The sequence below is a fragment of the Poecilia reticulata genome, linkage group LG1 (assembly GCF_000633615.1).
Source record: "Poecilia reticulata strain Guanapo linkage group LG1, Guppy_female_1.0+MT, whole genome shotgun sequence".
NCBI classification, from domain to species: Eukaryota; Metazoa; Chordata; class Actinopteri; order Cyprinodontiformes; family Poeciliidae; genus Poecilia; species Poecilia reticulata.
Genome location: NC_024331.1, coordinates 25,199,026 through 25,218,753, shown reverse-complemented (window position 1 = coordinate 25,218,753; position 19,728 = coordinate 25,199,026). Strand labels below are relative to the sequence as shown.

At 39.2% G+C, this 19,728-nt stretch overlaps 1 protein-coding gene across 1 annotated transcript in view; it reads right to left on the bottom strand.

Annotated features, from left to right (window-relative positions):
* prr36a (proline rich 36a) overlaps window positions 1–16,501 on the bottom strand; it is a 30,879-nt gene extending 14,378 nt beyond the window's left edge. Inside the window, exons 1-3 of the mRNA XM_008417344.2 lie at window positions 16,212–16,501; window positions 3,641–4,264; window positions 3,489–3,558 (exon numbers count right to left, since the gene is read on the bottom strand). Of these exons, the coding sequence (XP_008415566.1) occupies window positions 3,489–3,558; window positions 3,641–4,196 (626 nt within the window). The 5' untranslated portion in view covers window positions 4,197–4,264; window positions 16,212–16,501. The remainder of the gene's footprint in view (window positions 1–3,488; window positions 3,559–3,640; window positions 4,265–16,211) is intronic.
* Window positions 16,502–19,728: the final 3,227 nt, after the last annotated feature.

Here is a 19,728-nt window from a genome sequence, read left to right as displayed (position 1 = left end):
GAAATGCAACGACAGCATGCCGATGCATCTGCAAATAAAATAAAATCATGTGAAAAACTTAACTCTTTCTGCTTCAGATAATACTGTGAGGGTTAACATGTTGATTGCGATTGATTTATATAAATAAATGATAAATTAATCATTTATTTTGCAGAATTTGAAACCAGTGAAGCTACGGCTGATATTAGAGAAGTTCTGGGTAATATATTTACAAAAGACGTTTTTCCATCTTAAATACCAAATGTACATATTTTTTGTAAACTAACTGCTCTGACTTGTTCTTTTGTGTATTCCAGTTAATGATTAACAAACTACTAAGCTTGTTGATTTCAATAGCCAATTGTTTCAGCCCTAATCCTGAAGCTGAACTTCATCAGTGTAAACATTTCATAACTTCTGTAATTCTAGTACATGATGCTTGTTGGAGTTCAGGGTCTTAAATTAGATAGAAGGAACAAATCAGAATCCATCCGTCCTGCTCTTCACTCATTAAATCTGAAGGAGGATTTAACTCTTTGTCCTTCAAATGAATTTCCCAGTTAAAGCAGCTCTGCCCTGCAAGGCAGATTGGAGCATAGATTGGTTTGTTGTATCGGCCCAATCTAAGGCATGACTGACGCAGGGCAAGGAGAAACAAAGCCCTGAAATATTCAGCTGACTGATGCATGATTGGATGAAAATATTATCTTTTTTAAAGTTATTTATGAAAAGCACAAACTCCACTGGTAAACCATCTGGCGTAGCAGGGTAAATATGGAACTACAGTGGGGCCATAAAGTTTTCAAAAAAGAAACAGAAAATATTTAAAAATTGAAAGTAAAACAGGTAAAACCTACTTTTAAAATTTCTTTTCCCAGTTTTACGAACTGAAGAACTGAACTATGGGGTTCTTTTGCTTTACTAGCGTGAAATGTCCAACATGAACTGAAAATGCTGCAGACAGTTTTCTGATTTATTTTTTCCTCTGATTTCTGTTGACATAAGCGTCTATCAGTTCAACAATCATACAATGAAGATGATGTTTTAGAGACTTCAATTTCCCACAGTGAATGCAACAAGTTGGAAATATTTTGCACAGATGGTACGTTGAACCATCAATCATGATTCAATACAGTTTCAAAAACACGTTTTTCAGGTCCAAATCATTTATTTTTTAAGAATTTTAAATATATTTCCGTTTCAAATATAGTTCTAACATAATTTCTGGCAATAATATAGCTCCATAGTTAAAACACCAACATTAAACCAGAAAAACAAACTGATCTTAGATACATTTTTTGCTTTTCTCTCAAGGTTGACCAAATTTAAAATCTCACATTAGAAGCAAAGGCAGATAAGAAAACTAGACGTATGATTGTACAAAAACAAATTGTTAAGAAGTAGATCATATTTTTTAGATGTGGAGTTCGAAACCTGCTGAGCAACGTTATGACTTGTCAGCAACAAAAACAAACTACAAGCTATAGCAGCTGAAGAAAAGAAGCCTGGTATCATCTGCCACACTTTACTTGACATTTTGTAATTTCCAATGCAAGGTTGAAAATATTCAAGCTTTCAAATGCATATTAAGTAAAGTCCACCCACCCCCTAAAATCTTGCATGTGCATGTCTTAGTATCTCAGAATCCAATTAACTTCAAGTTTTTTCTCTGACAAAGAGATTAAACAGAAACCGTTGCAATAAGTTCACATTTCTGTCCGATATCAAGAAAGAAACTCATGACATCGATAGCAAGGACTACAGAGGGTGTCTGAGTGACCAAACACTTCTGATCTGATCAATCTTATTCATAAGGGAAATTGATCTGCAGCGAGGATCATAAATACAAAAAAAACCATCCTAAAAAAAAAAAAAAGGCAGAATCATTTCATAATGTTGTCCTCTAACGTCTCTTGTCCAAATACAGTTCCTGTTCCTCGCCACAGTCATCTGCTTTCCATGCTGCAGATCTAGAACGTGTTGAGGGGAACATAATGAGCATTTTTAAAAGAGACATGGCTTGAAGGAAAATGGGAATCAAGTGACCCTGTGCTGGGAGGACGGCGGGATTTAATCAGGTTTCAACACAGAACATTACATTCTGTGGAAAACCGTCGCTTTAATGTAATAGAAATTACATCTACAAGACAACAAACCAAATTAATTAAGGAAAACATGCAGCAAACAAAAATATCCAATTTTCCTGTCAATTCTAAAAACAACTTCCTGTGTAAAACCCCCCCCCCAGAATTCAAAGAGAAGACCAAGAGTATTGGCCCAGTATGAGGGGTTTTATGATCCAAGTCAACAGCTTTCTGCCCTGGGGAGGTAGGTCTGGTTCTGCCAGGGGGGCTTTAGGGACAAAGCTTTGGTTCTTCAGTTTCACATGCCGTGTTGAGACTCTCTGTCTCAGGTTATGTCTGCTGACGTGACTCATGTAGCTGAAGAGGATCCGATTCATTTAGACTGCAGCAGATGTCCATCACAGGTCGTTTTTCATCGCATAAAGACGAAGCATTCATAAAGTCTGGACATTAAAAATGTCCAAAGAAGATTTAAAAACCTGTTTCTTCAGACAAATTCAAAGTGTTAATGAAGCGTTTGAGCCAACCAGTCGATTCTTTTGCTTCTTTCGCGTCGACAAGTCGCAATTACGCAACAAAACCGATTTACTCAAGATGATGAGAATCTAGGAGAGTTTCAGAATCGTTATAAAAACAGAGACAACAGGTCAAAAGCTTGGGGCTGATCAGGTGGATGGATGAGAAAGAGCCAGACACCAGGCCATGCATTGTTTTGGCAGCCTTTGCACCACAACTTTGGTAAATTACTTTATATTTTTATACATCTCAAATCTGGACACAGTTTAAGAAACGTTCTGGGGATCTGACAATCTTTCCCTACCGTCTGAGCCGCAGCCCAGAGTCACCAGAGCAGCAGGTGGGTAAATCAAAGGCGATCCGTTTACGATAAGTTTAGTCTATAGAGTTCCAATGTGTGCAAATGTGATCAATTTGACTCCTATAGATGCAGCAGATTAGAATATACCCATCAGTAACCGCCAGAGTTTGAAAAAAACAAAAAAAATAAATAAACAAAAACAGTCGGACTCTGGTTTGTGCAACTATTCGGACCACAGTAGCAGAAGTTTAGCGCTTGGCTCCTTTGCATCGTACAGAGAATCTCAGAAATTGGACCTCAGAACTTCGTTCAGAACTACTTCTGTTCACCAACTGGTCTTGCTGAAATTCAATTCAATGGGAGAAAGCCCACTCACTGTGCTGGAAGTGAGATGAGAATCAAGCAGAGTTTCACAGGAAGACAATGACCAGGCTAGAAATTACTTCTTTCTATCTCTGTATAACAAACTTCTGTCCGTCTGAAAAGAGGGAATAAAGCCTCCAAGTTGCTGTGAAGCGATTTCTCCTGTGTTTCTAAGACGTTACATTCACTAGTCGATTGAACTTTTATCACGTTTACATCTGCCTGGTAGAAAATACGACCCATACCTTGTTGCTCGTGATGAGGCCGGAGCGTTTGTTTTTGGAGCGGCTGAAGCAACCGGTCTGTTAGTAGCAGCTACACAGGAAAAAGAAAAAAAAGCCAATAAAGCAATGATCATATCCCAGACCTTTGATTTTATTTCACTGAGAAGACTTGCCTGTGGTTTTTGGTCTCGCTCCATTAGCAGCCTCAGCTGCTGGTTTCCTACTAATGCCATTTGGTGCCACTCTCTGTTTGGTACCATTGGTTACTGTTGCATCAGCAGTCTTGACGGGTCCGACTGGCCTCCTGTCAAGAGCTCTCGTTTGGTTTTTAGCTGTGGATGAAACTGCTGGTACACCTGCTGGCCTTTTAGGCACAGCTCCTGCAGCAGAGGGTTTCGATGCTGCTGCAACTCCTCCTGCTGCTGCTTTCCTCCCTGCAGAGGAAGATTTAATATCCCTCTCCGTGCGGTGGGAAGCAGTTCCCGGCCGTGAGCCGGATCCAGCAGCGCCAGCAGAGGATGTTGGTTGGATTTTACTTCCAGCCGCTTTTGGTTTGACGTTGGGATCCACCGCTAAGGCCTTCCCATTGGCCTTCCCAGTCTCTGCAGGTGCTGCTGCTTCCGGTTGAGTTTGGGCTTCCTCGTTTATGTTTTCCTGAGATGAGCGCTCCGCTACAGCAGCAGCTTCACCGAGCTCCGAGGTCTCCATAGTAGCTCCATCCGGCTTCATCCCCCCTGTAGGTTGGTATGTTCAGTGTGGAGCGTCACACCGGCCAATTCTTGTAACACTTTAGTGCCCTGCAGAGAGAGAAAAGGAAATAATCTTTAAGCTATCAAAAATACAACAATACTCTATAAAATACTGATCAGGGTTTGGAAGGAATTTGTGTAACAAACAGCCTAAAAAATCTAAAGGAAAGACCAAATATGGTCAAGAGTTCTCAGAGTGTGGGAGAGAAAGAAAACAAAGCAGGAAGTGAGCCGAACAAGTTGGCAGCAAATAACTGAAGCAGCTTGCCCACTTTGACACTCCAACATGTAAGATGATAATGAACAACTAACACATAAAAAAAAAAAAACTGAAAACATCTGGAAACTGAAAGAGGAAAAAAACAGGATTGTGTTCTGAAAGGAAACTTCAGGAAAATGTGCAACAATCGTCTGCAATGCAAAAATAATGATAAGTATTTTTGGTCTACTTTGTAGTACAGATTTCTTGAAATAAGTCAAAACTAACTTGCAAGTAACTTTTGAACACAACATAAGAGTTTACGTATATGACTGCTTGCTTAGTATTGATGGCAACATACTAGTTCCCCTGGCAGATTATTTCACATAAAAAGATATTTCCCCATGTTATAAGTGAAATAATAAGTCAGTGGATGGAGGAATTTTTAAATCAATATTGATGGATTATTTACTTACAAACTCCTACATCTTGTTGAAAAGTTACTTGGAACATTTGAAGGAAGACAAAATAAATATTTTCACATGAAACTAGACCAAAAATATTTGGTAAGATTTTGTGTTTCTGCAGTGTGATTTACATTTCAATTTACTGAAATATAAATAAACGTCTTCCTATCATTTCTGTAAGTGATTGTGCAGAAAAACAGGGATGAAACTAGGAGGAAGACTGGAAGGAAATGCACCGTAGGAAGCTGTGGTGAAGAATTTGTGTGAGCAGAATCACAAAATACCTTTCATAACAGTTTATTCAAGTAAAACTTAGCCATAGCTATAATGCGTTTGTGTAATTTCTTGTGTCTTGAATCTGTTCTTTAATAAAAAAGCCTGGTTAAGCTGAGAAAGGTTGAGTCAATCATTTAACACACATTACGTAACTTTATTCTCCTGATTTTTCTCACCAGTCTAAGCTTTAGCATCTTGGCTACTAAAAAAACATCAGACGTAGAAATTGAACATAGATTCATCCAATGACGATACGAGGGCTTTCCAGCAGCAGAAATGAGCAGAACCAGTCTTTGTCAAGACACGCAGAGCCTCTGTAAAGTTAATTTTGACCTTGGGGGAGGGAAAACAACTTTTCGTTTCCTCAACATATTAGTCAACCATTTGTAGGCTAAAGCAACTGTGGCTACATGCTAACCTTTAAAATTACAGAAAGAAAAACGGAGGAAGATGGAAAAAAAACCAGGATAAAGAACTAAATTAATTTAATGTTAGCAATCCTCCAGCTGACAAGGAAAACAACACAAGATGGTATTCCGTTTCTTGTATAATCCAACATTATGTAAGCCGCTGTAATACAGGTTTCAAGGAAATGATGTAGATCTTCATCAATCATCCGATTCGTTTGGAGAAAGTGGTTTTAGTCGATGCAACAGTTCTCTAAATGCCAACAAGCATTTATTTTCTCGTTTCATACAGTCACTCAATAGAAGTAGCCTTTAAGAAGCTATTAAACTTGCTTCATTAAACCCACATTTTTGTTTTTAAATGTACATTTTTATTGGTGTGATGTAATTTTCATCAGCTGCAAGTAGAAAATGATCATAATCATCAGAAACAAAGTTGCAAATGTCCATCTGCGTGTTTCAGTTTGTGATAAAGTTCCTGAAATAAACGGGATGTTCAGTAATTTACTGGACAGGTCTGTATGCACCTTGTACTTTTGAAAAAACTTTTTAAAAAGTTACAGATTGATGGTTCCATTTTGGGCATTTCAGAAGCCGGCAGTCCAGTGTAGAACCGGACCCTTTGTTCCCAGACCCGGACCGACCCGTTAGGACGGTTCAGTTCAAACCTGAGCGGTTCTACAGAAACTCTTTGCAGCAATTCTTGTTCTGCTGGAGCAGCAAATGCCTGGAGTGGTTGTGATACAAGATCATCCTTTAGAGACTGAGCCAACTCACAACTGATTACATCAGGGAAAAACAATCAACTTTTATCTCATCAGATTACACCTTTTTAATTTAGGCCTTAGGGCAGCAACTAAATTATTTTACTAATCAATTATGTGGATTAAGACTCACATTGTGCAGATTTTTCTTTTAAGCGCTTGAGCTCATTTTATTCAATGTTAGAAATGCATAAGAAAATCCAGAGTAAAAGTTAACAGAATTTAAACCTGGAGACAGAATTGGCCACTTGAATAAAATGCTAAATGTTTACATTTTCTGTACAGTTTTTGTGTAATAACTGCTCTTTTTTCCATAAAGCCGTCTTGTTTTAGTCTCCAGTTACAGATGAATTCATCACCAACTTAGTGGACAATTATTTCAACAGCAATCATTTCAGCCCCAAAAACAAACTGAAAGCTGAATGAGTACGGGAGTCGAAACAAAAGCATTTCCCCTACCTTTACTCAAACATCTAAATGCAAATACAACTGACGTCTTTATCAAAAATCAATTTAAAACAATCGGACTAGAAAAAAATACAGCCTGTTTATATAAAATAAATATAAAACTGACTAAAATCCGTCACATTCCATCTTTAATAGATTTACCGTCTTCAAATCTTACAGCCGTCTGCAGTTTAGTTGCATCTGGCCTTCCTCTGCATGTTAAGGTGCTGGGCTGCGTGCGTTTGATAAAATGGGTCAGTTTTAATGCTGCGTTTATCATAGGCAGAGATTACGGCGCGCTGCAGCCACAGGAGGAGTTAGGAAAGCACCGAGCAGACGGATAGGAGGAGGAGGAGGAAGAGGGGTTTGTTGACACTGGAGTCAGAGCTTAGTTTCATCTGTGGGCCTACATCAGATGACTGTCGCAACAAAACAGCAGAAGAATGCACAGGGTGAGCCAAATGTAATCAGTGACGAAGCTGAGGAGTCGTCCGAAAATGAGGTTAATTTAAAGTTCAGCTGCTTTGTTCTACGGTACAAATGTGTAAACAGGGTTCAAAGTTATCGGTTGGGCTAAACAAAGAAATTTTTTTTACCCCAATTTCTCTCTAAATTGTCTTTATGTGGATAACCTCTGGAAGGATGAGAAATGGGTTTAAACTGGTCAAACTTGGGGTTTAATCAAATCAGGGACGTCCTTTTGTTTGGTCTAGACCAAAAGCAAAATGTTTGGTTTCACGTTGTGCTTTTTTTGCAAGCAAACTGTAATTTGTAAACAGAGCCACATGAGTGACATCATGGCTCCCGCTGGACAAAAATGACGGGGATAGAGAACAAACCCAGGAATGGAAATCATGGAAAACATGCTCCATGGGTCATAGAAAAAATTTACTGGATGATAAATTATCACAGAAACGATTGTGATAAACGAAAACACTGTCGTTTTGATTCCTACCCCTAGAATTAGACTGTGTGCTCTTTCAGCCTGTAGTGATAAATTGTGGGGAACAAAAGCAGGTTACAGCTGAATTTAGTTATTTCTTAAAATAAAATTCTGCTCCAAGTTCAACTCAAAAGTCGAGCTGAGAGCAGAAATCTTTTTGCATGAGAGTCAAAGGTGAACCAAGAGTCACAAGCAAACACTTCAGCCAGACTGGGGTCACATCTGACTCCAGATTCTGGGTCGCTGAAGCTTAAAGATGATCTACTAGGCTTCCTTCAACAGGTTCAGATAGATCACAAAATATGTAAATTTTCTTAATGATATTTTATTCTGCTCAGTTCTGACCATTTTAAGCTCCTTCCAAAATGAGCCGTTTTAAGGCCTCTTTTCACTTTAAATCCAAACAAGCTGCTGCTGGCCACGCTTACTCAACTCTACATTAATACTCCATGAAAACGGCTGCAAACGCATGCATGAAATTACAACCATACATCTTTGAAAAGCAAAAGTGGAACCTCCTGCACAAACAACAAGAATGCAGCAAGTGGCGTCTGGATGGCAAGTCCACAACAAAACGTGCGTCTTTTCCAGCAGCCATTGTACACAGCGGTAAAACCAACTGCGCCAACATGCAAGGCAAAGGTTGGTAGGTTTCTAAAACGGCTCAACGGCCTGGTGTGTGTTTTTTTTAAGTGTTGGGCCATTTTTAAAACTAGTTGAGACCCAAATGGGGAAAAAAATTCAAAAACCAAATTTTCCATAATAGATCCCCTTTAAGATTATTTAAGTCCAACTAAGAGGCAAGTACTGCTTCAGCTTTCAAATGTTTTTGGCATTTTCTTTTGCTACACTTAGGAAATATGGAATAAACTCAAAAATCAAGCTAGTTTCCAAAAGTGACGTTCGAGCTACATACCAGCCCAGCTGGGTGGTGTTCTGAAAAGCCTGTATAGCATGACAGCTTAATGGCCAGCAAAAGTTTCCCCAAACTGAAACAACTTTGACTCTGACGCAGTCAGGCCTGGCACGCATCTGCCATCCAAAATCAACTGGCTCCAATTAGAGGCAGATGTTTTTATTTGAGGATTGAAGCCATTGCAGCGGCTGAAGGAAGCGAACGTGTTCAGCATCGGCAGCAGACGCACGTCTGACCCACCTACATTCCAGCTCTCATGAGGAAGCCTGAGGCAGAGACATCTGGCTCACGCATGTGTGCAGCAAATTGAGTCACAGAGGTCAGACGGACCTACACATACGAGCGACGCGTTAATGGATGAGAAGCAGCATGTCGAGGAGTGACCGGACGATCAATGGCTGCCATGAAGACGAGGAATCCACTTCCTTCATTCTCCTAATTCCACCGCCGCACATGACTGAGCTTTACATTCTTACAGAACCACACCGTCCCTCTTTACAAGCTCAAAAGTTAAAAATAACACTTCCTGCTGCTGTAGATTCAACCCAACTGTAAATCCCAGTGAAAGTGTTTCAAGTCGTCAAAGAGCTGACAGGAAGCAGGTGGCGTGAATTTATTCTCGGGGAGAAAGGACCAAGAGGGAAAGGAAGGGGTTTTCCCCGCTTCCTGTGGAGAAAATTCAGCAACACAGGATGCAAAAAGCTGCTTATGTCCTTTTTAGATTCTCACAGGCAACTTTTAGTGAGAACTTCTAAAGCAAACTGATGCTGGCTCAAGTAACTTCAGTCGACTCCTGCAAATGAGAAGCCGTGTGAAGATTCCTGCTGCTCAGGCTGACCATACAAGGAAGTGGTGGCGTTGTTTCTGTTGTCAGTATGAGGGTTTCACACACACACACACACACACACACACACACACACACACACACACACACACACACACACACACACACACACACACACACACACACACACACACACAGGAGAACGAAGAACGAAGGATAAGAAACTTAATTCAAAAGCAGACAAATAATAATCACACAGACTTGTCACAATAAATTCAGCTGGGTGACAAATTGTCCCAATATTTATTGCAATAAGTGATTATTGCAAGACTAATTTCAAGCAATATATTGATAACGGCATAATAATGCAAGTTCTCACTCTCTTATCCAATAAACATTACTTTTGTAAAATACACTTACTGCTGGAAGACATTTTAACTGTATAAAATAAAACAAAATGAGTTATAAACAAAATTGCCCAAAAAGTCTGATCAGATTAATATATTTTAACTTTGAATATGGCAGATAATTTCACATATAAAGTATTTTTTCTCAAATATTAAGCAATTATTGACTTAAAACAAGATCCTATTTCTTGCAGAGAAAGTTCGTGTTTCCCAATTTTAGTGCACCAAGATAATTACACCAGAAATGTAACCAAAAATATTTTAAGACCGTTTTTAGATTTTATTTTCAATTTTTTTTTTTTGAGAACATAAAGGAATGAGGCAGGAGGAGAAAAAATAATCTCGTCTGGCCTAAAAAAAAAAAATCAGATTTTCAAGCCATATCATCCGGTGTTATAAGATTAAACTATAAACAGGCTTACTGAAGCATAATATCTAAAATGTGGATTGGTGAATAAAATACCAAACTGCTCCGGTCATTACAATCTGGAAGGTTCTGCCTTTGTCTCACCTGTGCAACAGTAATGTGAGCAAACTGTTAAGAGAGGCCTTACTTAACCAAATGTGTTAAGCGAATGCTAGCGTCCCGTTAAAGCCGCTCCAAAGCAGGAGGCTGAGTAAAGCTATGAGCTGAACAGACGAAGCCTGCATGCCTTAAAGGGAGTGACTGTCAAAACGCCAGGTAACCCCGGCTCCTGGCAGAGCGACGGCCACAAAACGCTACACAGAACTGGGTTACAATCTGTCCGAAACCCGGCAAACAAACACGCAACGTTGGCAACAACACAGCCAAGTTAAACACTGAACAGAAAAAAATTTATTTTTAATATCTCAGAATAAATCCATCTATTCTCATTGTTTGTATGTAAATATTTGATATGAATGAAGTCAGAATGGTAGACCAGCAGCTCTATTGTCTGGCTTTGCATCAAAGAACCAGCCTCGGGCTCGGTGCTGGGAGGTGTGGGGGTGGGTAACGACTGGATTAACTGGTACAAAAAAGAAAAAAGGAAAGAAGGAGCAGCTGGCAAAAAATTTTATAAAAAAAATCCTGGGACAGCAAACGTGTTTTAATAAAACTGGATCCAAGACCGATTGCTCTCCTGTGAATTGGCCGCTTCGCGATAAACAAGCCGACAGTTCGTCAATAAAACACTGGATATCCTCTGGGCCGGATCCGTTACCGTCCCAGTGAGCAGGCGGTGTGAGCCGAGGCCAGCGGCCCAGCGGCTGCCACACCCCAAAACGTTATGCTTTAAAATAAAAACTGCACAAGAAGCAGCAAAATTTATTCAGAACGAAGGTAAACAGACGGGCTTTTAGAGGGCCAAATTACCCGTTAAATAATTACAGAGCACTGGTCCCAGTTCCAGTCTCAGACTGACTGGGTTCCTGAAACTGCAGCGCTAGCAGCTACCACTTTATCCTAATAGGCAGGAAAGTGCCAGCCTGTAAACCACAGTGATGAGAGCTGCAGCAGGGCATCAATCCTTCATCCCACTGCTGAAAAAACAAACACTTTCAGAGTTGATGATTTTATTCTCATTCTTTGCTCTGAAAAGATTCAGAGCCAGGAGAGAGTTTCAGTTTCCACAGGTTGGGAACTGGCAGAGCAAACATCCAAACCCTTTCTGGTGTGCGAGAAGAAGAGTAATTCAGAAGTAAAAAGACGAATCAAGGTTGAGGAAACGACTGGTCGACCATCAAAATAATCAACTAATTTAATAATTGATTAATTAACTGGAGTATTCATACTATAAAAGAACGCCACACCCAGGACAGCAACAAAACCAGAACTGTACAAACAAGGTGCACATTTTGCTTTCAAGGTGAAAAGTCTGCTTTCTCCAGATCTCTTCAAATGGCAGATTTAGCTTCAAATTCTGTGTAAAACAATAATAAAAATTTATCAGCTCTTGGTATATAATTATCAAAAAGAAAACAGATTAGTAGGCAGTATTTTTTTAGCTGTAGATATACCTTTTGCTACAACTGACCAGGAGTACACAAAAACAAATGGGAAAATAAAAAACATTTTCCCATTTTAAACATTTTCATTTGCATCTTTTATTTTGCTTCCAAGTCATGTAAAATAAATCGTAGGAGGTTAAATGGAAAGTCTGCAGAATGTGCCAAGTTTTTAATCAATTACCAAAATAATCCAAATTGAGGGATTGAGAAACAGATTTTTATTTCCAGCATCTATAACTTGTGACAACTAATTCTTTCCCCAGTCCAGGTTCGGTTTTTTTAACAGCATTCTCATGTTGAAAATGGACTAAAATTAAAGTTACCAGCAAGTTTCAGCGTTTCTCACAGAGAGAAACGTCATGCTGGTTTTGCAAACTGAAGCATGACATATCGAAAGCAAGAGGCAGTTAGGAAGAATTCCCCTTCCTGGTGTTTTCATGGAGGTAGATTAGGATCAGGTACATTGTGTGTACGATAATACAAAGTACTCCAGTACGCAAACAAGGACATCTGTGTTAAATGTACCTTAACCAACCAGAGATCTGATACTTTCAAGGTGAGCTCCTGCAGTTTGACCTGGAAGTATGCAACACTTCTAATGCAGGAGGGAAAAACACCAACGGGTAAAAGTAGGAAACTTGAGCTTTGTATAAATGTAACAGCAGCTTTTACACTCAGTGTTGCAACATTTAGCCAATCCCAACTTGATAAACTCAGACAGAAAGAAAGAAACTCAAAAATCTAATCTGTCCAAGCTTAATCAAACACTACCAAGGCATTGCACTAATACTATTATAAGCTTTCCCCCAGAAAACTTGCTAAAACCAGTGGTTGGGTGCTCTGGCAGTCATTCATCCAGCGGTCCGCCATGTTTGAGTTAATTATTTCTTTTTTTAAGTTGACAGAAAATGTAAAAATATCACTTGGTAATTATGTATTATTAAAAGATTGGAAGATTAATATCTGAACACCAACTATAAAGTCTTAAAAAATGCAAACATAAAAAAAAAAAAAACTTAAATGAATAAGCAATGCTTAGCCTGGTGGGGGCATAAGTAAAGCCTGGTGGCCCGCCAGGCTTATAATCCACTGGGGGAAACGCCGTCTTAGGTGCTGAAGCCATTACAGAGGGAGAAATCCCAACGTTAGCCCCTTTATGTGTCGTTTAAAAGGTTTTCTACACGTTTGCTGTTCATTTAGACTGGAAGAGGCTTTCAGGAGACAAGAGGACGGCTGAAACGAGAATTTGCTACTTTTTATCATTTCAGCTTTCAAGTCATTTTTCTACACAGGATGGATTCGTAAACGCTACCAACCTTTGAAATTTAAGTCGAGGAAGATCTGTATTCTATAGGAAATGTGCTCAACTAGTCGTATAGCAAAGCTAGCCAGGCTAACCGTTAATATAAAATGTGCAATTTTCAAAAATCATGCAGTAGAAATGGATAAATGACACACAATAAATGAATAATATGCAAGCACTGCAAGATGTTCTGACCTTACAGGAGGCTCAAAGCGCCACTCTAACAACCAATGGCTACTATGCTGAGCTACGTCACAATCACAGCAACTGGGAAACAAACTTATTGCAAATCCTGCATAGTTGAAGCATTGACCTAAGATCTAAAGAGATGAAGAATAATAATGAGTTTGTGTCAAAAATGAATAAAAATGCTGCACAAAATTAGATTTTTGGAGTTTTTGTGAACTTCAAAAAAGTTGGTTTGTTTTTTTGTGAACTTTAGGCATCATTACACCCCTGTAAAACCATTCATTATTCTGTACTTAAGAAAAGAATTAAATGGAGGCAGCAGTAGAACTGCTCATGTCTGGGCTTAAAAGACAAGAGTAAAGTGTTGGTTGCAGCAGAAGTCACACGCCACAATTTTCCCAAAACATTTCTGTTACTGCCTCATATTTGTTGTAGATCCTCTTTTGTCCAGATAATCCTCCAGTTAGAACGCGGATACAGACACAAAAAAGGTAATTTGTTGAAAGAAAGCAGAGTAGAAATTAAGCCAAAAGTTGTACAAATATATACATTTTGCATTTATGGTTATGAAAAAAAGAAGAAAAGCATCCACTAAAGAAATGCCATGTTATCGCATTTTACGCAACAAAATGTTTTTGCTAAAAATCTGCAGAATGTGAAAATTTTATCCAACTAATTAATCGATAGCTAAAGACCAGTAGCATCCCTACAATGAACACAAACTTTCAGAGATACACAATTTACAATTAATTTCAAAGTACTAAATTAAAAAAAGTCAGTAAAAAAGACAGTTATCAGTTTACTTTTCATTTTCCTACTGCAAACTAAATCAATGAGAACCGTAAAGTTCAGCAGATTTTCTGAATAAAAGAAAAATGTTGCCTTAGCTCCTCTGCGCTGCTGTGACATCAGGAAAAGGAAAGAGGGAAACGGAAACAGAGGCGTTGAAAGGGAAAGCTGTGATGAAGTAAAACAACGTACATCTGAACACGCCAAACAAAAGACAGAGCCTGTTAAATATTAAAACTAAAATCTGTTACAGAAAGTTAGAATTTAAACGTTAAAACATCAATACAAGTCATTTATTCAAGCTTAAAGAGTTTTATCACCCAAGTGAGGTTGCCTCATCCACCTACAAATTAAATTTGTGCAGCCATCATTTTAAAACATAAATATTTCAGGGGTCAAAGGTCAAAGAAAACCAAGTGTCAATCAACTGTGCTACAAAGAGTTTAAATTTTAGCTTCACAAAGCAGCACAATTAATTTGTATAAATTTAGTTTGAGTTTGTCAATGCGGTGTGGGAAGGGCAGGTTGATCTCTAGGCACTTTTTTTCAATTTTAAAATTTATAACAGCACAAACCAAATTCAGTATCATTTTGTAAATGTGGTTTGTTGGTTGGCCTTTGAAGGCAATATCTTTTAAAACTGTAGCAGCAAAAAACGAAGATTTTTTCCTGCACAGATGTTTGACACCAATTTCACACCCAGAAATACAAACCTGTCTTTTATGGAGCCAAAAGTTTTAGATTAATACATCATTAGCTTTCTAAAATAATGTCCCAAGTCTTTTTTTTTTTTTCTCGCCAGAAGTGACTTAGGAAAAAAAAGAAAAAAAGAACCGGTTTTGACAAAAAAAAGAAGATGGAGATAAATTAATTTGAAATTAAGCTTCTGAAGTGAATCTTTGGAAACTGGTCAAGCAATCAGAATAACCACAAAAAGGATGAAATTCACACCCTGGGGGAGGTGAGTAAAGTTTTAGGTCAGGGGTGTCCAAAGTCGGTCCTGGAGGGCCGGCATCCTGCATGTTTTAGTTCTGTCCCAGGTTTAGCACACCTGCATTAAATGAAGGCTCCTTAGAAGGCCCAAGGAGAACATAGACTTTGAGGAGGTCGTTACTACCACTAGGGAGAGAACTAAAACATGCAGGATGCCGGCCCTCCAGGACCGACTTTGGACACCCCTGTTTTAGGTAAAGCGAGAAGACATCCCACGCCCGGCTGAGGGTTCCTCCTGTCAAACGCTCATCCGTCTAAAGCCAAAGCCGGAGGACAAGTGCAGCTCGTCACATCTAAACCCTGCCAACCACACCCAGCCATGTCCACAACACTCCGATTATGTAATGCAGGCTGCGAGCCAAACCAGCATCTCTCCATCACTGAGATTTGTACTCCCGATAGACTGCCCTTTTCACTGCTCTGAACAGTCAATAATGAGATCACTGGATGCAAATATGAAAACCTGATTTAATCTTAGCAGGGAGTTATGAGGAAATGTACACTTTTCCCAGAAAGATTTACAATTTAAATACTCAATATAGGGCGCTTAATCCCCAATTACAAAGGAAATTACATTTCTTTTAAAAGCAGGTAGTTGAGGGACACATTCTGCACTAATGGGACCCCATAAGGGGCCTCAGTGTGGCCCCAGGAGGCCGATTGTTTATGATTTTTTTTAAAGGGGGGCTCAAGTGGAGCTTTAATAACACCATTTGTTTCTGGAAACAAAAACACCAAACCTCCCCTCCCTGGTTTAGCAGGAAAAAAAAAAAGAGGACGGTCCAGCCTTGACAGAACAATAGCAATAATGCGCAAAGGGAGCCTGCAGGGTGAAGCACATGAGATTAGTCAATAAACTGAACGCCAAGCAACCCCAGGCGCCTCTTTTACCGCCGGAGACACAGACACCAATGTCCTTTTTCTGGAGGAAAAGCTACTCTAACCACGGCCCAGCCGAACCCGAGCCGTCTGGCTACAAGCCGGCTACTCCAATAACGCAAACAAACGTAACACAAAAACAAAAACACAATATGCACCTTCTTTCAGCAGAGAAAACAAAGACGACAAGGTGCCGAGACGTGACTTAAATTAAATCACCCCTGAACAGAAACGACAAAGCGTTACTAAAGAAAATGTTACCTTCTGGACCGCCGACGTTGTTCTTCAGCACCACTTGAAGATGAGAGCAGTTCCTCCGGATCAGAACCAAATAATGTCGACACAAACCGGCACCAAATTAACAATGGAGCCGCGCGCCCTGATGCGAGCGTCCCTCCGCGTGCCCTTCCCTCCACGTTTCAACGGCGACAGGCGGTTCTCCTTCTTGAAGGATGGACCCGGGTGGGGAGGGGTGAGGAAGAGGAGGAGGAAGGCGGTGACGAAGCGTCCAGCTGCAGAACAACGAAGAAGCGTGGTCTGCACAGATTAAAAAAAAAAAAAAAAAAAACAGATATGGAGTTAAAATCCTGTAAACGGTCCAATCAAAGCCGCCAAACGGTGGTGGGTATGCAAAACAAAGGTGACGTCAAAATGAGACTCGAGCTCCAAGTCAGAGAGTCCAGGCAGGAAGCTCCGCCCACTCAGAGGGGAGTCTCCATGCACTGCCTGGATGCTAAGAGGATATTAGTGGTTCACTGAAACAGAGGCGGATTATTTCATAACAGGGCCCGGGGTGGGCAGAGTACCCAGAGTTACACTCAGAAAGAGTTGCGCTATTTCAACATACTTTTATTCAAGTAAAAGTAAAAAGTAGCCATCCAAGAAAATACGCAAGAAGGAGTAAAAAAAAGTATTTGGTAAAAAGTAATATTTAAAAATATAACTAAATATAAAGTTAAGTGGACATTTTGGTATATTAAGGAGACAAATGACAAAAATTCATATAAGTAACAAAAAATGAAATAATGCAAAAATAATCTTTTCCATGTATTTAAATAAAAAACGTTTGAAACCTTATAAAAACTGCAGGTGGATTTGGCTAAAACATGTTTGTTTTTCAGTCAGTGAAGTTACTCACAGTGGGTAGAGAATCCAGAAATTTTACTCAAGTCAGAAAATAAGAGTAGCGATACTTCATAATAAAATTACTCAAGTATAGCAAAAAGTATGATGCCGTCAAAATAATCCTAAAAGTACATTTTTTCAAACAAGTTACTGTAACTAGTTACTACCCAACTCAGAGGAAGGGTAGCACTACTTCAACATATTTTTACTCAAGTAAAAGTAAAAAGTAGCCTTCCAAGAAAGAGAGTCTTGACGTTTATCACCCCAGAAGAGAATCTAAATAGCCAATCGTGCGTGGTTGCTAGGGAAAAACAAGAACTTTTGACCAATCAGGATCAGTGAATTTAATATCTTTGGGGTTCTCAGAATTTTGCCGCTGCCATAGAAACTGCTGGAAAGTTTTGCGTTGCTATGGTGATAAAGTTAATGATGACAAGCTTTTATTTCCAAGAATCTATTTCACCAGTCGCCACTGATTTCCACTTCTAGTAAAAGTTCATGTCTGAGTTGAGTCTTCAGGAGTAAAATTGCCTCCACCAGCCTTGGGTTTAAATATTTTAAAGACTGAACTTGTCCAAAACTTCAGTGTACTTTGATAAATCAGTGATTCTCCACACTAACTCCTCCCTGCTGGGGTTTTTCCTGACTTCACCATTGTGTTTAATTCCTGCTTTAAACAACAACAACAAAAAAAAAATCCAAGACACTAAACTGCAAGAGCTGAATAAAGGAGTGTCTGTTTTCTGAAATTTGGATAGTTGAAACTTGAGCCAGGGGAAAGTCTTTGTAAGGTTTACATTGTTCATTTCCTGTTCCCAAAGTTTCCTACAGTTTTCTCTCTCCTATGGTACAAGCTTTGAATGGACGAAAGCTAAATGCTTTTTCTGTCAATGCTGATTCTTCAACATGCAGCTGCAGAAAAACACAAGCACAGAAAAGGGAGACAAGAGGGAAACACGCAGAGAAGACTACAGCTCCCCGGAAAGACGTTTAGGGTGAAAAGACTCAGACATCAACTCTTGTTTTCTGCATTGAAATGCTGAGAAAGAAGAACAAAGACGTTTGGCGTAAAAAGAAAGGGATGATGGGAAATCGGAGTGACTGGTAACCAGTAGTTATCTGCCATGGTTTCACCAGAATCTCAGTCAAGCAGTCAAGGAAACCTATTCCAACAAACTTCCATGTATTTAAATCTGATCTCATGCTAATACAAAATACAACATAATTGTGAAACAGAAGGAGATATCTGTGCTTTTGAAGTCTTTATAAACTGAAAAGTGTGGTAAAATTAAGTGTTGGAAAATATATATTTTTATGAATTAAGAAAATCTGCCAAAGGAACTAATTGCTCCTTTGGCATTAGTTCTTTAAATAAGCTCTGATATCTTGCTGAGAAGTTACATTTAAGATCGTTTTGTCTTATTTCACGTGTGATATTTGCACTTGAAACTAAACCAAAAGTACTTTGTAAGAGTCTGTGTTTTTGCTGTGTAATTCCTCCTAAAGCCTGACACTAATGGTCTCCATCCATTCCAGATAGCTTCATAATGTTGCTACATAATGTTACCCAGAGGTGTGGCTCAGAACGGGGCTCTTCCAATCCGAAACAGAACTACGACTGGCTGAAACCTCAAAAGGCTCTTCTGGAGAGACCTGCTTCTTTTAGATCTTCCTATTCTTTTGTGTGTGGGCTGCAGGACACATCACAGCGCAGACTAAAAGACACTGCACAGTTTATTATTTCAGCCCACAAATACAGCAGGAAAAGGAAAGGCTTGCTGGCGCAGGCACCTACGTTTGATCCGAGGCGCTTTGTTGGTATAAAGGCCTTGCAGTTCAAACACAGAGTCACAATTGAGCAAATGGAGCATATTTCAATTCAAACTGAGATCAAACTGGGAATCAACAAAGGATCTTACATTAGCACACAGAAGCAACAGCTGACAGACCATTAGTTGCTTCTGAATTAGCTACTTCCTCTGGGCTTTCAGTCTGCATTAAAGTCACTGAGAAAAGCTTCTGTATGTCCACGCATGGGGAGAGACAGATGAGCCGGGTTTGTGGGATGCATAAAACTGCGAACATTTCCTTCGGTCTCTCACAGACCCATTAACATGAGGTAAAGTCGGAGTAGTACATAATGGAAGATGATATTAGCTTAAGTGGGTGAGAAGCTGTGATACCTCTGTTCCTAAGGCTGCTGGAGAAGTAACCAGGAAATGGAGCCAATCATAGAGAAATCGATCCGAGAGGAAAGAAGATGTTTAATTCGCCTTCCCAGAAAATTGCAGAGTTGGAGCAAAAATTTGTTTTTTTTTAGCCAACAATGGAGAGGGAAAAATGACTATCTGTAAAAACATTTTACTTAACCTCATTTTGAGTCAAATCTCCAAAAAAAGAGAGTTGTAGCTCATAAATTACAGTTTCAACATATCTTTCATTAACTTCACATTTCTTTATTAAAATGTTTCCTCCCCCAGATTGGTCTGATGTAATTTTCTGATCTTAAATCTTTTCATTAGCTCTAAGCACAAAATCAACTAAATTTACAGAAATAAAGGCCAGAAAACACCAGTCTATATGTAATAAATCTACAGATCATTTCAGTTCATGAATTGAGTTGGTAAAATAAATTAACTCTTTAATAATATTC